This window comes from Chrysemys picta, chromosome 18 (assembly GCF_011386835.1).
Source record: "Chrysemys picta bellii isolate R12L10 chromosome 18, ASM1138683v2, whole genome shotgun sequence".
Classification (NCBI taxonomy): domain Eukaryota; kingdom Metazoa; phylum Chordata; order Testudines; family Emydidae; genus Chrysemys; species Chrysemys picta.
The window spans coordinates 25,256,898-25,279,897 of NC_088808.1; the positions used below are offsets into that span (position 1 = coordinate 25,256,898).

The window sequence follows — 23,000 nt, forward strand, 5'->3', positions numbered from 1 at the left end:
GCAGCAGAGGGGGCCGGGAGGTCTTGGGGAATATTTGGTCTGTATTTGTTTGCTTGCAGCCCCTCACCATGGCTTTGAGTGGCATCTCCCTCAGTATCTGGCTGATCCGATGGGTGGGCTAGGCAGGGCTTCGCAGCTTCTGCTGCTTGGTGCATAATGTATCATGCTCCCGCTCTGTGACAGCATCACAGCATCCCCTTTCTGAACCTGAGGCAAATACCCTTTCAGCCCGCCCAGCAGGAGCCCTTGTGTGCCCATCCCGCTGGGAGGTGAGTGAGTTTATCTGCACCACCATCCGGAGCTCCCAGGATAAAGATCACCTGGAGCAAGGATAGCTGTGGGGAGGTGGAGGGGCTGGAGTGGGGCCAAATAGTCTCTTCCATCGTACACTTTTCCTTGTAACTAGTTTGAGTTTGTGCTTGGAGACTACGGCTCAGTGTCCTTCCTGCAGGGAGCCGGCTCCTCCCTCCGCCCTGCGTCAGGGCGAACATCCACTTGGTGCTCCCATGGCGAGAGGCAGTTCCCATTGCAAGGCAGCGTTGGCGCAGGCTCTCTCTGATCCCAGTGCAGTGCTGGAAGGTCCATGAGGAGGGAGCCCTGCAGATGATGTATGAAGTTTCCTGTTTACATTAGTCTGGTTCTTTCCGCCACGGGTTTCCTGACAAGTGAATGCATGCTCACATTCTTCGGGCTTGAAAGCGGCTCTTAAAGGCTAATCTGGTGCTGCGGCATTAGAGATTAATTGCTGGTGATAGTGCCTGGGCGTTTCCGCTCAGCATTTCAGTCAATGGCATGTTAACCCCAGCTGCCTCTTGCTGTGCACAGCGCCTTGATCTGGGGATCTGCAAATCGGACTAACTAGGGGCTTGTCCACACATAAAACGCGGCAGCAGCCTAGCTGTGCAGCTGCAGCATGCCAGTGTAGACGCTGCCTAGAGCGAGGGGAAGGGCTCTCTGCTGGTAATCCACCTCCCGGGAGGCGGTAGCTAGGTGGACGGCAGAATTCTCCTGTCGCCGGCGCTAGCACTGTCTACGTGGGGACTTAGGTTGGCTTAACTATCCGCTCAGGGGGGTGGATTTCTCACTGACCTAATTGTCTAGCCCAGCCCTAATTAAGCTTCCCACACGCCCTGTTACTGCGGTGAGCATGAGACCAATCGTGGCCCAGATCAGTGAAGTCTCTGCTCAAGGCCACACAACGCTCCAGGAAACCTGTGGGAGCTTTTCCATCGACTTCAGTGGGCCTTGGATCAGGCTCCTGGTAAGTGGCCAAGCCAGGAATAGATCCCCCAGGAGTCTGCCCCCTCCTCTCGCCAGGAGACGACATGGCCACCCCACTAGCAAACATGTGCACTGGGGGAAGGGATTGCTAGGAAGGGGCCTGTCCCGCTCTGCTTTGGAATGAGCTTCCCAGTGTTGGTGAGAGGGTTTGTGGGTGCGAAGGGAGAGTGGAGAGAGGGGGGAAGGTGAGGGTGGCAGGGTGACCAGGCCGGGCTTGTGCGAGGGAGCTGAGGCAGTGATCTGGGAGCCCAGGCGGTCCCCTTGGACAGGAGTGAACGAGACTCTCCTGGCACATACGCTGGGTCTTGGCCTGCAGCTGGTTTCAAGCATTAGCACCCTGTCAGAGGTGAGCTGCTCCCAAATGCACAAAATCTCCATCCGTCGCCTACAGCAGATCACTCTCCTTGCCCTGCTGCGGGTGCTGTGCTGGGCACTAGGACGCCCTGCGTTTCTCACGTGCACGCTGGGTGTTGCCATGTGCAGCAGAGAGACGTGTTCGGGTAGGTCTACAGTGCAATTAAACATCCGGCTGGCCCAGCTCAGCTAACTCGGCTTGTGAGGCTCGGGCTGTGGGGCTGAAAATGAGCGTAGACACCAGGGCTCGGGCTGAAGCCCCGGCTCTGGGACCCCGCAGGAGGTCTGTCGTGTCTGTTGTGTGAGTGTGACTCAGGGCAGGATGTGGGGCACATTGACCAGAAAAAACAGCGCTGGGGTCCTCTTCTTTTAGTGCTTCCCCCCTTTTTCACCAGACATGTGGGATGCTCCCTCATGGCTCAGCATGGGCTGGGGCATGCAGGGAGGGGTGCTGTGTGCGGGGCCAGCGAGTGACTGCAAGGGGGGGGGAGAATAAATGGGATTTCCTGGGAAGATGCTGGGAGGTTTAATGTGTGTGTTTTGAGAACTGCCTTTCACTTGAGCTGCTCCCGCTCAGATGATGGGGGTCTCAGAGAGACATGGCCAGACCGGGCAACTTCATAAACTTCAGCTCCCAAGTTTGTTCCTGAATGCAGAACCCTGACAGGCCATTTTCCGTCTCGGCTATCGCATGTATCTCAAGCTGAGCAGTGCACAGCCAGCCACTGCAGTACATTCCTTTCTACCATTGACTCTGACAGATTATTTTCCTTGGAATTTAGTTTCCTGACCCCTTTTGATTACATTCCTTATCTGCGTAAGATGTGAACATGTTACAGACATTCCTTCATGTTATAGACTTACAGCAACATTAACTCTCTAAACTCCTTTAGACAGCTGAAAGGAAGAAACAAACTAATTTCCCCTCTTTGGATCTACTGTTGAGGGATACTTAAAAGCTGTTAAAATCGGCCTGCACCAAAGATCCTTGGTGTATTTGCTGCCCCGCAGGGACCCAGGTGTTTTCAGATTTTAACATGATCTATACAGCTCATAGGTAATATTTAGAGGCCTGGGAATGAAGGCCCCAAAGCAAGCTAAATGTTATGCCTAAAAATTCAATTAAAATCAACCACAACAAATTCCTCTTCCTCCTCCAAAATGAGAACTACTAAAAATAGAGGCGTTGTCTAGACTTGTGCTAAATAGGTGACATAGAACAAGCAGCAAATGATTCCCCTGTCTGTCCTTTGCTCCATGGTGGTTGCACATGCGATGGCCCCTGCCCAGCTGTCCCTCACTGGGAACTCCTCCTGCCTGGACAGAGAAATGTGCAGCTGTTGATTCTGGCTCTGTCGCTGGGATTTCCCACAGGCACGTGCTCTATTTCAGTCTCATGCGTTTCAAAAGAACATGATTCCCCCAGGGGTTCCCTTTTCCCCGTGGGTCTGTGGAAGGAAACTCTAGCCACCTGCTTGTCGTGAGTCCTCCTACAACGGCAGCAGCTGACAGCCCAGGAAAATGACTTCGCTTTAATTCTTGTGAATTCAAAATAGCAAAAGAGACGAAAAATTCTCTCTCCAAGTGCAGAGTTTTACCTCAGGGATGGTTGTTGGATGAAGCAAATTATTGCTGGGACCACCCGTGATTTAAGAGGAGGCTTTAGGGTTTGATTCTGGAGGGCATTTTCCATGGGGGAATGGGAGGCCGTCTTACATTTTCTTTGTCTTTGCATTCATTCCTTTGTCTTTTCTTTTTCATTTTATTCTGTCCTGCTCATTGCTTCCCAAGGCCGCAAGAGGGAAATCCTGCCTTCTCTCCTGCTCCCTTTCAAACCCTTTCACATCTCCTGTCTCGACAGCTTCTGCAGAATCAGGCCACAGTAATGGACTCTGCCTCTCGCTCTCTGCTCCACTTCTTTTCTGGTCCCCTGCTCTCCCTTCTCCTGCCCCAAGTGGTGGGCAGATTGGTAGCTGCCTCAGTCTGAGACACACCATGACCGGTGGCCAAGATCTCCTGAAATCTGTGGCACGACGGGCTCTGGCAGCTGCAGCCGAGTTCAGTTAGGGGATGTCTGCACCCTGGAGACTATGCCGACATAGCAACGTCAGCATAGCCCCATGGCATAGATGTGTCTACACTGACAACGTTTGTCGGCTGGTGAAGGGATACCTGCTCACTGAACAAAGCTGTGTCAGTGGAATCCCTCTTCCAGAGACATAGCTGTGTCTGTGTTGGTGGTTATGTCGGCTTGCTACATCGGTCAGGGGTGTGTAGATCAGGCCTTAGTGCCGCTGTGATCCTGGGTGCTGCTGCTTGCCTAGAGAAAGTGACAATGAATATGCATTGGGGCCTCCAGGAAAGAGCGTGTGCACAGGAGCTAAGCAAGTTCTGCAGCTGATAGCCTGGTCTTAAAGAAAGACACAAGATACACCAGTTGCCTGGAGAGAGGCATGCGGCAGTAGGTCAGAAGGCACAAACTTAGCTTGTCAGGAGCCCACTGGACCACAATGCTAGGAATTGACCCCTTCCATCTCCGTGTGAGCTCGTACTACCAAACCATTGGGCTGCTCAGACCACACACCTCCCACGTCCTCTCAGGGCTGCTGCGAAGGCCCTGCAGCGTTTTTCAGAGAGATGTGTTCGTTACACAGGGAGCAGATCTGGAGTGCAACAGGCCACACCCAGCAGCCTCAAAGTCACGGCCAGGTGAACCTTGGGAGGTACCCTGTTTCTGTGGGATACGCCAGGAGATGACCGCATACCCGTCACCTGGAATAAATAATAATATTCCAGTGAGTTTATTCCTTCACATAGAGAGGAGGCAGGGGAAAGCTGGCCCTGAATTCTTAGCGCAGTTCACGCTGAGCCGGTAAGCAGTGCTGAGGTTTCAGTGTCATATCAGTTGTGTGGTTAACTTTCATCAAAGGTTCTGTGAAATACAACTTCCAGAATTATTCTGCAATAGCTGCTTATTTGGCTGCTGTCCTGACCCTGCTGAATGTTCACTGCTTTATCCAGGCACGAGTGAGTCTTAGCTCTGACCAGCAACATCAGAGCGAAATGACCTGCAGATGGCAGGGTTGGTATATTGTATTGTGTGGATTTTTTAAAAATAAGAAAAAACCGACGCGATACTCAGTGGCTTAGAAAGGGCTGAAGTATAGAATGACTGGAAGAGTGTCAGTCAGACGCTGCCTCAGGCACAGCCTCCCAGGAATTCTGCATTCTGGGAAGTGGCAACTTTTCCATTTGTCTTAAAGCCCCTCGGTGCATTCAGCCTGTTGTGTTACTCACCTGCATCAGTATCCGCAAGCTCTATTGCTATGCTTAGCACACGCCTCGCACATTAGAATGAGCTGTTAATGTGGCCTGATCCCGGTTCTGCGTCAGGACACAACTGGCCGTATCCATCTGAAGTTCATAAGGACATAAGAACGGCCAGACCGAGTCAGGCCAATGGTCCATCTAGCCCAGTATCCTGTCTCTGATAGTGGCCAATGCCACATGCATCAGAGGGAATGAACAGAACAGGGCAGTTTGTCAAATGCTCCATCCCCTGTTGTCCAGTCCCAGCTTGTGGCAATCAGATGATTAGGGACACCCAAGTTCAGTACAGTGGCTTTGGTACAGTGCTCTCCAGTAAAGATCAGGGCTGTTCCAATGGCACCTCTTCCTGTTACCAGGCCTGTCACTGATAGTCCCATCAGGGTCTGAATGATTGCTTCTCTGTCTTTTCTCCTGAACCACTCCTAAGGATGGTCCATAAACATGTTCTCTGAAGAGGCGGCTCTCTGTGCCTGGTTGCAGAGACAGCCTGGGCTCTCTCTTATGTAGTAAGAGGTGGGGCTTCTGCTGTGAACAGAAATTAAATTGTGAAGATGTTTGTGTCTTTCACTGTTGGAAACTAATTCTTTCAGAGATTCTGCATTCAGATGCATTGTCCTAGCCAATCTCAGGTTGAATCCTGCGCTGATTTACACCCTGGGTTCTGTGTTGTGAGTCAGTGAAGTCTGGCCTGCTGCGTGACAACAGTCCTGTCCTAAGAGGCCTGGGAACATGGAGTAGGCCCTGGATTAGTGGGGGCTGAGAATTCCTCTGAGCCGCTGGCCTCAGAGGAGACAGGAGACATACCCAGTACATTAGCTCCAGAGACACTGGTGCTACCTCCGCATACACAGCCATCTCTGCAGCTGGAGCGAAGGGACTTTGAAGGGAAAGGGGGAATTTCCCTCTCAAACAGGCACTGCTGAGTCTCTGGTTAACTCTTCTGAGTGTGTGAACCAAGTGCAGCGATTCTGGTACTATTGCAGTGAGTCTTTCTGTTGGAGAAAGGTGACTGTGACCTTTGTGAACTATCACAACTTGCAGCGCTCCTTAGAACTGATGTTCTGGGCATAAGGTGCTTTTTGAACTTGGTGAAAAACATTTGCACAACTGTTCACTGGTTCCACCCGGCCCCACTTGCTGGGCATGTGAGCGTACCATTCAGGCAGGCTCCTGCCCAACTACTGGAGCTGGGGCACCTCTTGGAGGGCAATTTCCTGTATCCCTGAAATGTAGCCCTCTTTCCATGTTTGCAGATGCTGTGCCCCTGGTGATGGAATGGTACCGAGTGTCGTAATGTGCTGACTTTCCAAAGCTGCCATTTCCTTATTAGAATAGTTTTTGTCAGGGATTCTTTAATCAACTGACTCCCTCGAGACAATATTCTTAGAAGTTGGGGCTTTTTTTTATCCCTCCACTTTACCTTGTGAAATGAACTAATGAGATGCTGAGAGAATTCGGGCCAGCATTAATGAGAATAGGTACGAGGAAGATGTACTGCACATACATTAACTGTATCTTGGCTCAGATGTCCCGTCTCTCCCTCTGTCTCATCTTTCCAGGTTGCACAAACAGCAGATGGCTTGGATGCTGACCTCTGGAAAGATGGCTTATTTAAATCCAAGGTCACAAGATACCTGTGCTTCACAAGATCGTTTTCGAAAGAAAATGTAAGTCCATTTGCCGAGTGACTGAACAATTTGCTTGGCGCGTTCTTGTTCCTAAACTGTTTCGGTTTGGGGAGCCAGGATAATTCAAGCAGGTTTTTCAGCAAGTCCAGGTGAGTCTGTAGCCAAGCTACACTGATGGGATCGTTGCTGTGTGTTTGTTCTCTTAATCAGCTGTTTGTTCGTGGGGAAAGCAGCTCTCTGAAAGATTTGCAATCAACAAAATGGAAAAAAAGATCCCAGGAATGTTTGTTTCATCCCTGCTCTTGCACTAGCATCTAGCACACCCGCAATGGAGCAGCCCGTGCTAGCAATGCAATGCTAACACTGACAACGTAAGGAAAGCAAGTGTAAGAATTGAATCCCACAAGGCTGAGCGCTCTCCTGGTCCAGAGCATCATCCCCATTTTCCCTGGGGGACTCACCTCTTCACCCTTCTCTGTCCGACTCCAGTTCTTTAGCACTCACCCAGGGTTTTCAGTAGCTGTGTGTGTCTGCCCTGGAGTCACATCTTCCAATACGGATAGTCAGACTTTGTTCACAGTCTGCAGGCAGCAGCTGTCTGGTGTGCCTCTCCAATGGAATCCAGCCAGTCTTGGTTGTTCGTGGTCTACACTGTCACTTGGGTAAGGAGCTGTTAGGCTGGGAAAGCCCATGATCTGATGCCTTTACTGGCTGTTTGTATTTGTCAGATGAGAATAATCTACAAACTTTATATTTTCTGGAGAAAAAGATTTGATTTTGCTTTCCAAGTGCAGTGAGAGCGCTCTGTATAGGAGGTACTTCTGCTGCTCTCCGTGGTTTGAATGTCAATATTGATTTAGTTTTCAGGGTTTTTGCTGATAACAGAGATAGAGAAAGGCAGCCCCCAGTAGCACAGTGGGATCCTAGTCCAGAATTTAGACTCCGAGGTGCTAGCAAACAAATAAATAATAATAATAATTAATAATAGGAGGCTGATCCTGGATCTTGACTTGAAAAGCAAAGGATCCACTAACCTCCAGCCCCCGGCCTCGCTGTAAGCTCTCTAGTGTAACCGTAGCCACGTTATTTTGACACGAATGACACTGGTTTCGTTGGGTGCAGTGTTGTAGCCATGTCGGTCCCAGGATATTAGAGGCTCAAGGTGAGTGAGGTAATATCTTTTGTTGGACCAACTTTGGTTGGGGAGAGAAACAAACTTTCGAGCTCGAAAGCTTGCCTCTCTCAGCAGCGTAAGTTAGTCTAATAGAAGATATTACCTCACCCACCTTGTCACGGGTTTAGTTATCAGAACGAACCTAGTTAAGTCTTTGAGTTTCACTGTAGGGCTAATTTGTGATGTCGTTTATTGGGAGCATCATTCTCAACTGTGTAAAGAATCTTGGAGAGAATTTTTAATTTCCCAACATGTTGACGTTTTCCATGTGTTGGTGTTTAAGTGTTGGGGACAGTGGGTTCTTTAACACTTTTACCTGAGTACATTGTTTGCTGCACTCTCATATATACACTCCATTGGATCAGCACTGACTCCAGCCGTTTCAATAGTTGATAAACTTAGTATGTTTTTTTTTTCTTCTGCCTATCTGGTATTGATGTGGCAGAGGAATCATCAGTTTAACTGACATTGAATGTTAGTGTAAAAGAGACAGACAGTAGGAATAATACAACATGAAAGATGCATTAGCAAAGACTGTTTTATCTACCAGTCACTGTGCCTAAACAAAATGTTAACTGACACGTTCAGATTTTAGAAAATCAGCACTGCTCACTTTCAGCATCACCACTGTGTAGTATTTAGATTGCACTGTATTGCTATGGAATTGTAAAGTTAAAAAAAAAAACTGTTCAGAAGGTATGAAGCCCCTAATCAACCTGCTCTTATTTCAAAGCCTCCCAATTCATATACGCACAGTAATCAGAAAGCAGTGGTTTGTCTGAAATATTTTGCTTGCCCAGATAAAAACTGTGCCTGGCAGTTTGCAGGAAGTAATGATAAAATACACTGACGGGGTCTCATAGCTTAGAATGACATTTTAATTGCTTTTTGCATTTCTGTTCATAAAAGCCACGTGACAACGAAAGAGGGTTTGTTTTTCTTCCACGTGTGAATCCAGAATATTGGCAGAATATTGGCTTTAATGGGAACTGCAAAGGAAATGAAGTCTCTAAACAATTGTGGAGGCTGTCATACTAAATTGTTTTTTAGCTCTTCAAACCTTGATTAATAGGACAAGGCACTGGTTCAGAATTCATATGGATTCCAAATGAAATTTATCATTCCAAATGGCGTGAGCGTTTGGAGCTAGCACCGTATGTATTCAATATTAATTAGCAGAAGCATGTAATAACTTCGGCTGTGTCTACATTAGAGTCTTTCCTTGGCATTTCCCACCACGGTGACCATATAAACATCATGTGGCTTTCGCAGCTGGACCATGCATAGGGCTTGTAGGCTTACAGTTCACTGGACGATGGTGATTCTCCTTTAGCTCACTGGGTAGGGACCAGGGATTTTCCGGTAGACTAGTGCGGTCTCTGTTTCCAGGGTGCTAAGGGATTACAGTGATGGGCGTGACAGAAAACCCTGTAATCTCTTAGCTGGTGACCCTTTGTGGGCTGTGTACATGCTGTAAGTAGGCAATCAGGAGTAAAGCTACAATTTTGGCACAGACATTTTTTCGTAAATTTCACGACAGGTAAATCACAGAACGGGAGGGCGGGGTTGGAGAGCAAGCCCACTCACTGTGCAGTGGGCGGCTCCTGTCCTGCAGGGCTGAGCCCGGCTCCCCACTCTAGGCACTGTGACGTGGTACCTGGAGTTACAGCACCACTCACCTCCGTCGATAGAGCCTGGTGAATGGGCCAAACCTGAGTGTGCTGTGACCCCGTGCGCTAGGTGGCACCACGACTCAGTTTGGGGGCTGAATCACGTGTGATTTGACAGCCATTTCCGAGATTCAAATTCACGATTTCTATCATCTCTCTGACAAAATCGTAGCCTTCGGTCTGAGTTGTTAGCCTGGTACCTGCTACTCATTCCTCAGTTGCCCTCTCTGCTAAACTACTCTGCTTAACAGGGAGCTTCAAGTCAAATCAGCAAGACAAGAAGAACCTGAATTATTAAGAGTCGCACTCACCTGTTTTTCTCCTCTCTCTAAAGAGCCATTTAGGCAATGTCCTGGTCGACATGAAACTAATTGATATCAAGGACACGCTTCCTGTGGGCTTCATCCCCATCCAGGAGACAGTCGATACACGTAAGTGTGTGTTTTCACAATGCTGGGTTTTGTGAGCAGCGGGCTCCATGCTCGCTCATGCACGCCCCATGCACAGCTCCAGCAGCGGCTGAGGGGGCAAGAGCAGGCAGCATTGTTGCGTGCGCATGTTTCTGGATGGTGCCAGGCATTTTGTTCCCATGTGAGATTGAGCCTGGGCCCATGTTGTGCTGTGCAGAAATGTGCTGTAGGCTTTTCAGTGCCGCTGCCTTGACTGCCCACAGGAGCGTTGCACCTTCCAGCGGGGGTGGATCTTGCTCCTTCCCTTTGCATGGGCAGGTGAGGCCCCAAAGGCATCTTGTGTCTGGCCAAAGGCAGTGTGGTAATGCTGGTCATGAGCTGGTGCTCAGCAGGCTCCCAGCCTCCCTGCCCCACGTCTCCACCTGGTGACCCCAGTGAAGCTGGAATAGACGATTTCGCCTGGGGCAGAGCACCAGACCCTGCTGCAGACTTCCCTGGCAGGTCAATGCCATCGGGTCAGATGATGATCCACGGGCACGCTGGCAGGAGAGAGCTGCTTTTAAAGACCTGGCAGAACCTCTCTTTTGGTTACCTGTTAAACAAGCTCAGCTGCTGGGAAAAGGTGAGTCTCTTCTGAGTAGTGTTGTAAAGGAACCTTTTGTGATGAGTCAAACTTAAACATCAAAAGCTGGGTTAGTCACTTAAAAAGGGCTCTTTGAATTATTCCCCGGCATGTGTCCTGGGGCATGCAGCTGTGTAATAGTCCTTATCTCACTCGCTTTCATTAACGATTCCTAATGTGTTAGATCTCCTAGATACACAAGGGATGACACCAGGTATCCAGATGGCTAGTGGGCCACTGCCCCACCTCTCTTATCAGCCCCTCGTTCCCCCTGGTGCTTTGAAGGGGAGGGTTCTCTGGGAGCAGTTAACCTTTTTCCGCTGAGAAGTGTGGTATTGAGCTCTGTGCCTGGTGCTTATAGCACTCAGATATGAGCAAAGTGGTGCCCATGCACTGGGGAGCTGGGATCCACATGAGCCTCTCTCATCATTGCCAAGATGAATTGGAAGGAGAATGCCCAGAAAATCCTCCCCTTCATTCCTGCAAGGGAAAAGCAGCTTTCCAGATAACTACCTAATCTGGGGGAGAAAACTCCACTCAGCCCCCAAGCCCTCTGCACCAAGTAAGCCCAACTGCTGCACCCCCTGCATGCTACAGAAGGGGTCTGTGCACCAGCTCTGCAAACCACCCTCAGGCCAGTGGCTGGGCTTGTGGGAAGGGGCTCCAGTCACTTTGCCAGTGCACATACTTGCAGGTCCTTTTTGCCAGTAATGAAATCCAGACCAGTTTGTAAATTGAAAGGGAGGGGCACAGTGAATAATTCACCTGGATCTGCAGCACATGGGGCTGGTTGTTCAGTCACTGCCAGCCTGGGGTTGATTTGTATGAGTGACCAAGAAGGAAAAGGTTCTGTAACCCATGACTGACTTCCCAGTGCCACCGCCCCCGAGAGCTCCGGAGCACATGTGGAGCAAGGGTAGAGCCAATCGCTTATCAAGGAAACACCCCGGGGTTGAGGATGGAGAATAACTTCAAACGAAATCACAGTCACGTAACATGTGGCTGAGGGGGAGAGGACTGCATGATTCATTTACAGTGTATTCTGCTGCCCTCCATGCGCTGTTTGTATAAATAAAGTGGTGCATTTTCCCTGCCTCCATGAGCACGTGTAATTAGCGGTTCTAGCTCCGTCGCTGAGTTTGCCACAGATTGAGGAATTTAGCAAAGTGTGAAAGAGCCTGGCAGACAAGCCAATAAAATGAGCTTTGTGATATTCTGCAAGTAAAGTAACAGGGGCCTCTCATTTTGTTCAAAGTAAAATTTGTGGCTACGTGTTTCCATTTGTAGTCTCCTGGGCTAATAACACAACGCACTGAACGTACTGCTCCCTAGCCATCTCAGCAAAGTGTAGAAATGTGGGAGTCAAAAGCCAGGCTTCTAAAATCCATCTTTAGGCACCTAACTGAAAGTGGCCTGATTTTCAGAGTAGCTGAGGACCCACAAATCCATCGGACTTAACTGGGAGCTGTGGCCACTTAAATCAGGCTAAGTTTCTTTAAAGATGCTGGCTGTGGTGTATTGAATGGTGTGCCTTATACCCTCCAGGGGCACACCCTGCAGTGGCTGTACAGCTCTGGGACGCAGATTAGTATGGTGCTTCCAATGGCCAAACACTAGGAAGGAAGTGGCTTGAGATGGGTTTGGCTAGGAGTGCAGCAGGCCTGTGAAATCCTGTTTTATTAAATATTTTGCTAGGCTAGAATAGGGCTAAAGCGGCTAATGAGATTCAGAGATTATACTAAAGTGGAAGGAGTTACAAACAACAGCAAGGGCAGAGAAATGTACAGGGACCTCCAGAGATTAGTAGGGCCAGCATATGGTAGCAAAATGAACCACAGCTGGGAGAGTGAGCATGCATTTCCATAAACTCAATTCTTTAAGACTGAAGCTTCTGATACAATTAGACCTTAGAGTTTGTCTAGACTAGGGAAATATACACTGGTGTAGCCACACCAGGCAAATTTCCATTACAGATACACTGCATGAATGCAAAATGGGGTTTATGCCAGGACAATTTACCCTGGTAACTTCCGGGGGTAAATTGTACTATTGCAGCATATCTACGTTGGGGGGTTGCACCATTACAAGAACTACACTGGTGCAAAGAGCCCAGCGTAGATGGGGTCTCGGATGCGTTTGCGTGAGGTGTTCCTGAGGAGATCTGAATCTGAATGCATGCACCTCTTCTGTGCCACCCTCTGGGGTCCAGTCTCTCTTCCATCTCCACCTCCCTAGTCTCACCAAGTGGCAGCATTTTGCTGAATGCTCCCAATTTGAGCCCTGCTGTAGGGGGCACTTACTAGAATTTAATTTGCTGCCATGCACGAATGGTCATGTGAAGAAAATCTTGATCCTGGGTTGACCAATGATGCTGGTGACTTTCATATGTGTTACAAACACAGTGATTGCTCTCCAGGCTGGTGTGGTGAATGCTACCAGGAGAGAAGTGAAGTAAATGATATCAGAGATATAGGACATGGAAACAACAGCCTGACAAATTCTATTACAGAGGCTGTAATTCTTTGTGGTATGTAGTATCTAATCTTCTCTGTAGATGATAGTGTGGAGAGAAGTACTGCTGAATAACAAATCTTGCATGCCACACAAAAGGACTAGTGTTAGAAAATTCAGTCAGTGCTTGGCTTTGCACACTTATTTGCTGTCCACCTCCTATTCCTGCCATAACTATCTGCATAAGAGCTGAAGATGCAATAAATAACTTTTATACCCTGGTCATGCATAAAAACCAGCCTCTAATCCTGGTTTCCTTTCACAGAAGAAATAGCTTTCAGAAAGAAGAGGCTCTGCATCAAATTCATCCCTCGAGATTCTACGGAGGCTGCTATTTGTGATATCCGAATCCTGGGCAGATCTAAGCAGGCCCCTCCACAGTACACGTTCATAGGGTAAGCAGCCCTTCATCCAGAGGACGTTCCCATACCGCAGCATGTACCAAACCCACGCACTGTAATTTCCTACAGGAATTAAGTGGGAGTTTGCAAGTGTTAATGTTCGTGAAAAAGCTCTGAGATCACTGAAGGGAATGTACTATATAAGTGCAAAGTATTATTCTGCTTGGTGTGAGAATTAATTGATCCTCTGTGGCAATTAGCCTGGTTCTTATTACACAAGATGTTTCTTGGTGAAACTTGCCAATGTTTGATATCATGTGTGCATGCTGTATTTGCTAATAACATTAATGATTTCTCTGTTACTTACAAAGGGAACTTAACAATATGGGTATTTGGTACCGAATGGGCAGGGTTCCACGAAACCATGACTCCTCGCAACCCGGGACACCTTCTTCCCAAGTACCAGCTTCAACACCAGCTCCTAACCTGCCGAGGTAGGTTCTGGCACCTGTCAGTGTTTTCTATGGTTCTCTTCTGCTTGGGCATGCCATGCTGCGTATTTTAGCTGAACACTCAAGCCAGTGGGACTGTGACTAGTGGGCACTGTCCCAGTATAAATTATTACACGGTCCACCCTGCTATAATGGGGGAATACATGCTAGTCCCCAGAAAGCTGTGCGGATGTCATGCATAGATGGCACATGGCTGGAATGGGGATGAGAAGGTAGCAAAGCTGACAGAACAACCACAAAAATACATTCACTGAGGGCTGCCCGGTGGTCCTGTTTAGCCTGCCGGCCTGGGTCAGAGTGTAAACAGTTCCAAGCAGGAAGCTGCCTGTCTCTTGTGTCCCGTATACCAAAGAGCCCCTGTCAGCGCCCAGCAAGCCGTAACCCTATCCTAGAGCTGCTCACAGGTGCCCCGGTTCTTTGTTTTTAACTGAATATAAAGCATCTTTGGTCTCACGTGAGTGCCTAGGAGTCTCCTTTCTGGGGCATGCCAGTGGGCTAGCTAGACTGCTATCCTCACAGGGAAAGTGGGGCAAGGGTAGGAGGGAGCATTCAGGCCCTTGGTGGATTGTGCAGGCTTGTTATATAAGAGTGGGGAACAACTTTTTTCCTAATCCCCAGAACTGAAGCCTGAGGTTTGCTTTTCTTTGTCGTGTCCGAACTTGTGATTTTAGGCCCCACTGCTGCCGTTCATTGTGCGCACAGACTCAGCCGCCCACTATCACACAAGGAACTGCAACAGCAGGGCCATAGAGCCGCTGCGAACGTCATGGGTTTGCTCTTGCAGTGTACTGTGTGTCAAGTGTGTGTGTGTCTTTTATATGTCAGAGGAACAGGAGTATAATTATAGCTTACAATTATTTACCACATTTTCCTGCACAAAGCTCAGTGGTGGTGTTTTTAAACAACCCCGCACGCAGAGAATGAAATGAATGATTTATATATTATTGGCATTTGATATGAAAATGCAGCACTGCATGCAATGGTGAGAGAGTTGCTCTGAACTCATAGCCCAGGCAACCCCAATTGGGAAACGTGTTCTCGGTGGGTTTTTACATATTTTGGAGTGTCAGTGTTTTGCTAGCACATTCAGTGTATTGCAAATACACCTAGCATATGAAAGGAAATGCCTGGGATTTATATTTCTAAGGAGATTGGCAGGTGGGAATTTCATGGAGACTGTAAATTGTCCAAAGTTCAGTGTATTGTCTGGCTACAAGGTGCTACCCATAGCCTTGGTTATTTTGCTTTTCTGTGCATTTTAAAGAGTGGCAGTCTTAAAATGGCCTGAAAAAGGCTTTTAACTGGGCTATGTGGTAATTTTATCCTGGTGAAGGCTGGTATCTGGGTCCAGGCATGCACCCATGCCCTTAAGTGTATTTATAACCTAGTGTATTGTGGTGACTTCTCAACCATCTTCTGTGGTTTATTTTTGACAAGTCACTTCACTGAAAGTTGTGCTAGATCTCTTCTCTTGTGCTGTCTGGGAGGGGTCCTTGCTGCAGATCCCAGGTTGCACCATTCAGAGCCGTTAGAGCCTCATGGTGGGGATATTAGAAATGAGATAAGAAACAGGAGCCCTGCTGGAGTTCTCAGATTGTTTTATCTGGAGCCATTCGATTGTTTCCAAATTGCACTAGGCACAAGCTGCATAAATAACAAAGACCCTGCGAGATCAAAGCGAGACGTCTTGTCTTTACAGTAGATGTCTTCATTTTCTGTCCATGAGAAATGTGCAGGCAAATTTCCATGGTAAAGAGAAAAATTATCTTAGCAAGAGAATGTCAGTGGCTGTCCTTAATCACGAAGTGTGGAAGGGTCACTGTAGGACTGAGAAGGGAGGGCTGCAGAATGGCTCCAGAGCTGTTGGGAACAGGGCCAGAATTGGAGCTCAGAGCATCAGCGACAGTCTGAAAAGAAGTGTTTACAAGGCTTATATATTTTATAACCTCTTGTTGTACAGTTTATGGTTTACAATGGCTGCAAGGAAATTGGATCAGTTTTGTTTTACTCGCCAAATAAAACAAATGTCAAAATAGTCAATATAAAATGTATTCTAATTTGGCTGAGTTAAAACAGCCAGTATGCAGTGGAATAATTGAATGTTACATTAATGCCTCCTAGTAAAAACCACCTGTCTGTAGCTGGCTCTACCCTCATGCACCATGTATGATTTACAGGTAACTTTTACACTGGAATAAAAACAGCCCAATCATTCAAGGCATCTATTCATGTCTGGGTTTTTTTACATTGATTATTTATTATCCAATATATTTTTTAGAAATAGAAATGTATATAAAGATGCTCCTTGCAAACATTTCTTATTAGAGGAAACATATGTTACTTGAAAAGCTGTTTTAACACTTTATCAACAGGGTAGTAATTTATTCAAGCTTAATGTCCATGGAAGATTATAGTCACAAGTAACTTTTTATTTTAACATGACCATAGAGATAAGAGAACACACTTGCAGCCAGTTTGCCATTTTATTCCAAGACAGAATCACCGAACAGCACAATACACAACTAGTGCTATTTAGCTGTTAGGTTGGTCAGATATTTGAAGGGATTCTCTTCAGTTTCTGACTCGTTTTTATAAAATACCTTTAAAATCAGGACAATATGCAATGTATCCTCAGTGCTTCGGACCGCTTGCTAACACTACTACGTACAGATAGACAACAGAACCCCGGTGTGTTACTGCAGAGCTTCTTAATCCATCGGTTTTCATTTCTGTGCCGGGCAGGTTCAGCAGACACTTAATTATCGATTCTCGTGATGCTGGCGCGTCAGAGTTCCATCACACATGCTTTGCTGCTCTGCGAGAGACTCGACTCAGCACCTCACTGTGCGTCAGCATTGCTGCTTCGTCCAGCTGAGGTTCTGTTCAGGCCATTTGCACTCCGGGCTCTGCTTAGTCCCAGCATCGGCACTTCCCTGTCCCCTCCTGGTAAAGTGGGAGAGGGTTAAGGAGTCCCTGGACTCTTGCACGAAGGTTTGTAGGGAACTTGGAACTCCGTCGCCAGTTCTGTACCAATATCAAATGAACAAAAGCTTTTGCTAAATCGTCTGCCCTCGAATGTCCTCAGATAGAGTTGGCCAGTGACTCGGGTATGTGGGCTTCACACTATGCTTGTGCCTGCCCTTTTTGAGAGAGAGAGAGAAGAAATCTGTACCAAAGTACATTAGTCTCAGTCTCATGAAAGACCGTTCAGGAATCTCTGTCTTCTCATGCGCTTGTATTTAATGCCTGGCTGGCAGCATCCTGGGTTTCTCAAAAAGTGATGCCTGCAGTGGAAATGAACCTATGTGCTCTTCTTTAAGGATGTCCCTGTTTGCTAGCATGCTTGCTACATGCAGGATACACCCCTCTTCCGACTATGGGGTAATACACCATTGATTTCAATGGAGCATCTGTTCAGAACTGCGGAGCAGAAAGAGGCAAAGAGCTGAGCACAATTCCTCCTGCCAGCACGGAGGGGGAAGGATTGCTTGTTTCCTCTTGCGGGGATGTTCATGTCGCTTTGGCTCTCTTGTCCTTGGTATTCCCCGTTACAAGCGTCCGGGCTTCTGGGCTCCTGGATCAGGCCCTCATATGCCAATGAGGCTGAGACGTTGCGCTGTGGAGTGCGACCTGATGAGCTGCCATTGTGCAGTGTAGGATGACACGGTGTCAAGTCACCCCAGGGTTTTTCTCCCTGTATTTTGTGCTGTGGGCAGCGTGGAGAAATACACCTGCCGTGTCTCATCCCAGAAGCGAGTGTTAAAAGATCCATTCCACTGACTGGAGTCGCCTGTAGCAGAATGTTGCACATGGAGCTTTACACTGCTTTCCTAGGTGTGTTTGCTGGGCACTGCCGGGCACTCAGTAATTAAATGAGGCTCTGTTGGGAGGGTCGGTGTGAGTAATGTTTCTTGTATAAGTTGGTGCTAACACAGCACAGTGATCGCTGCACCTTAGGGCGCTTGGGGGAGGGGGTTTCCCAAAAGCAGGTGCTAATGATAAATATTTCAGCCTTGCCTTTTGAGGACATCAGTTTAGTTGCTGTGTGTGAACGGCATGGGGCTCACTGCCCATGTGTGCCGGAGAGTGTCAGGGTCACATGTTTGGTGTTTAGGGAATACGCACTAGCGAAAGCTTCATTACAAGTTTGCCCCAGCCTGCAGTTCTGCCTAGCAATTGTGTATGAGTTCAGCTTTCTACCTTGCTCTTGTGCTCTCCATAAATCTAACCTTAGCTTTTCTGGGAAGAGCTCTGACTTCCTGCCAGCACAGGCAGAGCTCCCCTAAAGCCATCTTGCTTGCTGAGGCCGGTGTATCGGCTGTACGTTCCCTGCGTGTGTGTGGTTTCTTGGTTAGCAAGTGCCTTCCGAGTTCCTTCCCAAGGTGCTGGTGGAGGAGCCTCCACCACAGTCATTCAAACAATCTTCTAACAATTTGTCAGCTTCCAGCAAGATGTCACTCAGTGCTGCTGAAGTGTGTTTTACAATGACAGACATAATTGCACTTAACTTTTTGCGTGGATGTTATCAATCTGTGGCAGATACTTTGGGAAATGGAACACTTTGATTGCAAAAGATGTGTCACGCGTTTAATCTTACTCTCAGCGAGACCGCGATTCAGTCACAACTTTTGCATGTTGCTGTCAGGTTTTGAGAACATAGCTCCGCGCTGACCCTGAGAATCGTTCAGTCATTCCGATTGCAGGGCTGTCATCTGAAAGGTTAATGGCTTACTAGGGGAAAGGAGAATCGTGCTGCAATCATCTTGTATTCAGATCATGCTTCACCATGGGTGGGCTCACAGAGCATTCAGGCCAAAAAGGCTCCGACCCCTCCCATCCACCTTCAGAGCTTGCCGCTCCACCTCCCAGGCAGTTTGGCCTGGGATAACTGGAACACTTGTTTCGTCTCCTCTTGAATTAAAAACGAGCGAGGGACTGGTGTGGAGACGTGGAGCCTTTCGCTTCTAGGTCCCTGGTGCAAATTTAGCCCAGTCACTGCTTGGCAGAAGTTTGTTAGCAGGGGGCCTCAATCTGGTCCCTGGTGGACGGATTACAGAAACCACCAGCAGAGGTCCCCTGTGTAGGCAGCTTCAACTGAGAGGCCACGGATCAACTGGGTTGTGAAGGCTGAATTTTCTTCTTGGGGTGGGGTGTGCAGCACAGTGGAAGGGCAACTGGGATAGGGGAGGGGGAGCATGCCCTGCTGCTAACCTGCAGTTCCTGTTCTGCCAATAAAGGACTTCAGTCCATGGGGCCGCTCTCACCAGTGAATGGTGAGTATGCAAGTTCACTGGGAAAATCCTGCAGGTTTAATACCTGGTGGTGTTGTAGGGGGTGAGTGGGCTGGAATGCCAGAACGCAAGCTATTGTTACAGCTAATTAATCAGAGACCTGTAGCAATGCCGAGGAAATGAACGTTGTAACTTCCTAGCGGTGGGTTTGCAGCCTCCTCCAGCCTGCATGCCTTTTCCTCTTTGCTTGGAATACAGACACAGTCTGTGCCACTGAATGCTTCACGTTGTAATGAAATACAGAGCTGGTGTGGATCTTCTACCAGGAGAGCTCTGTCTGGTTTTGGTAAAAGAGTGGCAAGTATTTAATGTAAATTCTTGGAATAGGAGCAGCATGTGTGAATTTTCCTCCCATGCTACTGATTATATTTTGAATAGCTGAGTTGCTTCCTCATAGCAAAAGTACATGTTTTGCTCATATTCCCCTGCACATAACTGAGTTTGTGACAAGGATTTCCGGCAGAGGGGTCTGTTGATTTTTAATTGATTTGTTTTATTGATGGCGTTTGAACTGTGGCATGTAGCTTGAAAGGTGATTAACATTTGGCTTTCTGTAGGGAAATTATAATGTACAAGGATGGGAGTCAATAATATGCTACCAGTGGATGTGGTGCATCGGAGAACTAAACTCAGTGTAATACTGAGCCAGTCTCTCCCGTGCGAAGATGAATTGAATGGAAGAGGAAAGACTTTAACTGTTCCTAATCTTTTTTTTTTTTTTAAGTATCAACACACATTATTTAGAGGTAACAATATCTGAGTCTCTTTCATGCACTTCAAACCCATTTTCTGAGCCTATCTAGCTTATCAAACATGAGCTCATATATTCTTTGAACCAAAGGTTCAAATCACATTTATTGTGACAATACGGGGGAATATACTCAGTCTTTTATTAACCAACTTATTCTAAAAACATGTCAAGTTGAGGGTGGGGCCCAGAGTAAGAGAGCAGGTGTGCTCAGTTGGGATTTCTTGGAAGACTAAGACCTGCGGGGTTGATGAGATGAGAACGCGAGAGACTGAACACTTCCAGGAGGAAGCATTTTCCATAGCCCCACTCGGTGGCACAGTAGGAAGTGCATTGTAAAGAAGTACATCTGTGATCGGTGTACCCCCCATTGCATAAGAAATATGTTGAGAACAGTTTGCATGAGCAGAGGATGTGAAGGCAGGTTGACATATGGCCATTTAGGGATTGTTCCCCGTTAAAGGCTTGTTATGAAACTTGCACTATCCCTGCATGACTTGCATCTGGCTCTGCCACATGAAGTGCAAAAAATGGGTTAAAGTCTAGTGTGTGTTAGCGGTAGATGGTGATTAGGAAGAAATGTTGAAACAGTATGAACAGTTCCTAGCCCGGGAATCCCCAAAGCAGCTGAGAAAGAGGGACATTAACTACAGTTAAGAGAAGCTCGTTTTGAGGGTGGAGGGAGTACGCAGACTGAAGGTGCTTCAGTCTTCTCAGTATTGTTTTTCTTTAGAGAACGCTCTTCCTAAAGGCACTGTGGCGTCATTTGGGATCATTGAATACAGCTTGTGGTATTCATGCAAAGGAGCTGTGTGCTTAGTTGTTAAATAAGCCCTTTTGGGGAATTGGGAGTTTATTTCTAGAAATGCGGTGGTGTCTGCTAGTTAATATAATCTCTGCCACTGTGGATCCAATTGTGCTTTCACCCTGAAGTATGTGAAGGTATGTTCAGGGAGTAGCTGTTTCCATCAATCACTTTCACCATTTTTACTTTTCTCCAAAACATTTATAGAGTTTATTGGTTTTAGACTCTCATTAGTTACTATTTAAAGGCCTGGCGGTGCTCTTCCTGGAGGTGCCTGTGTATGATTTCTTGGGGAAATGGCCTTGTAAACGTCGAGCATTTGTTTAAAAGGCTTTGTGGGAGTGAGACTGCTGTTTCTAGTGATTTGGGGCCTGATCCTACAGTGCCCATTGAAGCAATGAGAAGAACAGGAGGACTTGTGGCACCTTAGAGACTAACAAATTTATTAGAGCATAAGCTTTCGTGGACTACAGCCCACTTCTCCGAAGAAGTGGGCTGTAGTCCACGAAAGCTTATGCTCTAATAAATTTGTTAGTCTCTAAGGTGCCACAAGTCCTCCTGTTCTTCTTTTTGCGGATACAGACTAACACGGCTGCTACTCTGAAACTTTTCATTGAAGCAATGGAAGTCTTTGCATTGACTTCAATGGCTTTGGATCGGGCCCCATAGTCTCCTCTTCAAACAGACTCATGGTGTATTTTGCACACAGAAGTGTTTCGTTCTGAGAGAGGCTTGTGAATTTGGGCTTTGTTATTTTAAGACTGATTTGATAGTTTTTAAAATCTTCACTATGGAAGCTTACGGTGCATAATTTGATCTTTTGAGTATTTCTGCGGTTTGCTCCTTCCTGCCCCCACCCCCGAACCCAGTTTCATTTTCTGTAGAGTTGAAAACTACTAATTCTAGAGATGAAGGATGTGGAAAGCTGTGCACACTTCCCATTGCAGCCTCCAGAGACACCAGACTGTTCATCTAACACAACAACTTCATAAACCCTTCATATTTACAGGCTGAGGTCTAAGCACTTTCCTGCAGTCCTCAACTTACAAGACTTGAATGGGCTCCAGCTCAGACTTTCAAGTTGGGTCAATTAAACTCAGAGAGTTGGTGGGATTTGTTTTTTCTTCTCCCTGTTTGGCAGCTGTTATATTCTGCTTGTTATTAAACAAATCCTCCAGATAGAGCAAGCGGTAAGAGCTACACTCTGCAGAGCCCTGTAGTTTGGATTGGGGCTTTCGTACACTAGCCCAGGCACTCCCTGTTGTGACTCTCTATTTTTGTTCCATTTACTCCTGTTTAGAAGTGATTATTTTAGTTTGAGGAAAATAATCGTGACTCTAGTGTCCCGTGTACTCAGCGTGCAGGTGTGAGCAGAAACGAGGTCATGCTGAATAAAGATGCATTGTGCCAGCACTGTGGGCGTGTGCCTCTCCCCCTTGCCCAGCTGTGAGAGAGTGGCGGGTAAATCTACAATTCAGTGGAAAGAATCACTCACTCCCTTCTCCGCTCTCTCATACACCCCCAACGCTCAGTGATTTTTTGAGAAATAGGATATTTTACCAGTTTGGAATGAGATGAAATACTTACCAGGCCCATATGTTGCTTGTTTTAGGCAAAGGGTCAGTGAGGTTTTAGAAAGTATTTAAATATTTGAGTTTATATGATTAGACCAGATTGTCTGGAATGAAGGCCATTCCCTAGGTAATTCTCAGCCTTCCAGTCTTTGTTTCTCACTGCAGCTCCTTCGCCTGTGAGGTAGGTGTTGTAGCATTGCAGTGCTCACGTGCAAGAAAAGTTAAGGGCTGTGAATAAATATCGTAGATGTGATTTTTGGATACTGTGGAAATCTGCTTTCGTGTTTTCTGTAAACTGTAACTTGAGACATGTATCCTGAGACGCAAGCACTTCCTTAAGGACTCCTTTGACTTCTAGCCATGCGGCATGCACACGTATTTTTAAGGGCGCACTCTTTCCCAGTCCATATGCTGGGCTTGAAACTATTCTCTTGTGGGGGGATTTTTAGCTTTTGTAGCCTAGTGTACAATGGCAATGTCCTGCATTGGGAATGAGGTAAGAACTTTTGGTAACAGTCATTGAATGCGGAAGATGATGCAGTTTTATTTGACAGTATTTCTGTGTGGCTCTACAAATTTTGCATCACAATTCTTATGTGCATATAAAATAAATGATGGAAGTGCACACGGCACCCCAAAGCGCAACACTGCTCCTCGTTAGTGTTACACAACACAGCTTTAGTTTACTAAATAGCATGAGTCAGTGTTCTGTATCCTGACTGACTTCTATGTTGCATCTGATCTGATTG

The 23,000-nt window shown here is 47.2% G+C and overlaps 1 protein-coding gene across 11 annotated transcripts in view; it reads left to right on the top strand.

The window, feature by feature from the left end:
- The window catches only part of MVB12B (multivesicular body subunit 12B), a 104,345-nt gene that overhangs the window by 18,933 nt on the left and 62,412 nt on the right, over nucleotides 1–23,000 (top strand). For all 11 annotated transcript variants that reach the window (XR_006175427.2, XM_065572224.1, XM_024109007.3 and 8 more), the window contains exons 3-6: nucleotides 6,525–6,632; nucleotides 9,772–9,868; nucleotides 13,246–13,375; nucleotides 13,693–13,815. Coding sequence is in view for 10 of the 11 variants with exons in the window: in XM_065572224.1 (XP_065428296.1) it covers nucleotides 6,525–6,632; nucleotides 9,772–9,868; nucleotides 13,246–13,375; nucleotides 13,693–13,815 (458 nt within the window). In the remaining variant the exon portion in view is untranslated. The remainder of the gene's footprint in view (nucleotides 1–6,524; nucleotides 6,633–9,771; nucleotides 9,869–13,245; nucleotides 13,376–13,692; nucleotides 13,816–23,000) is intronic.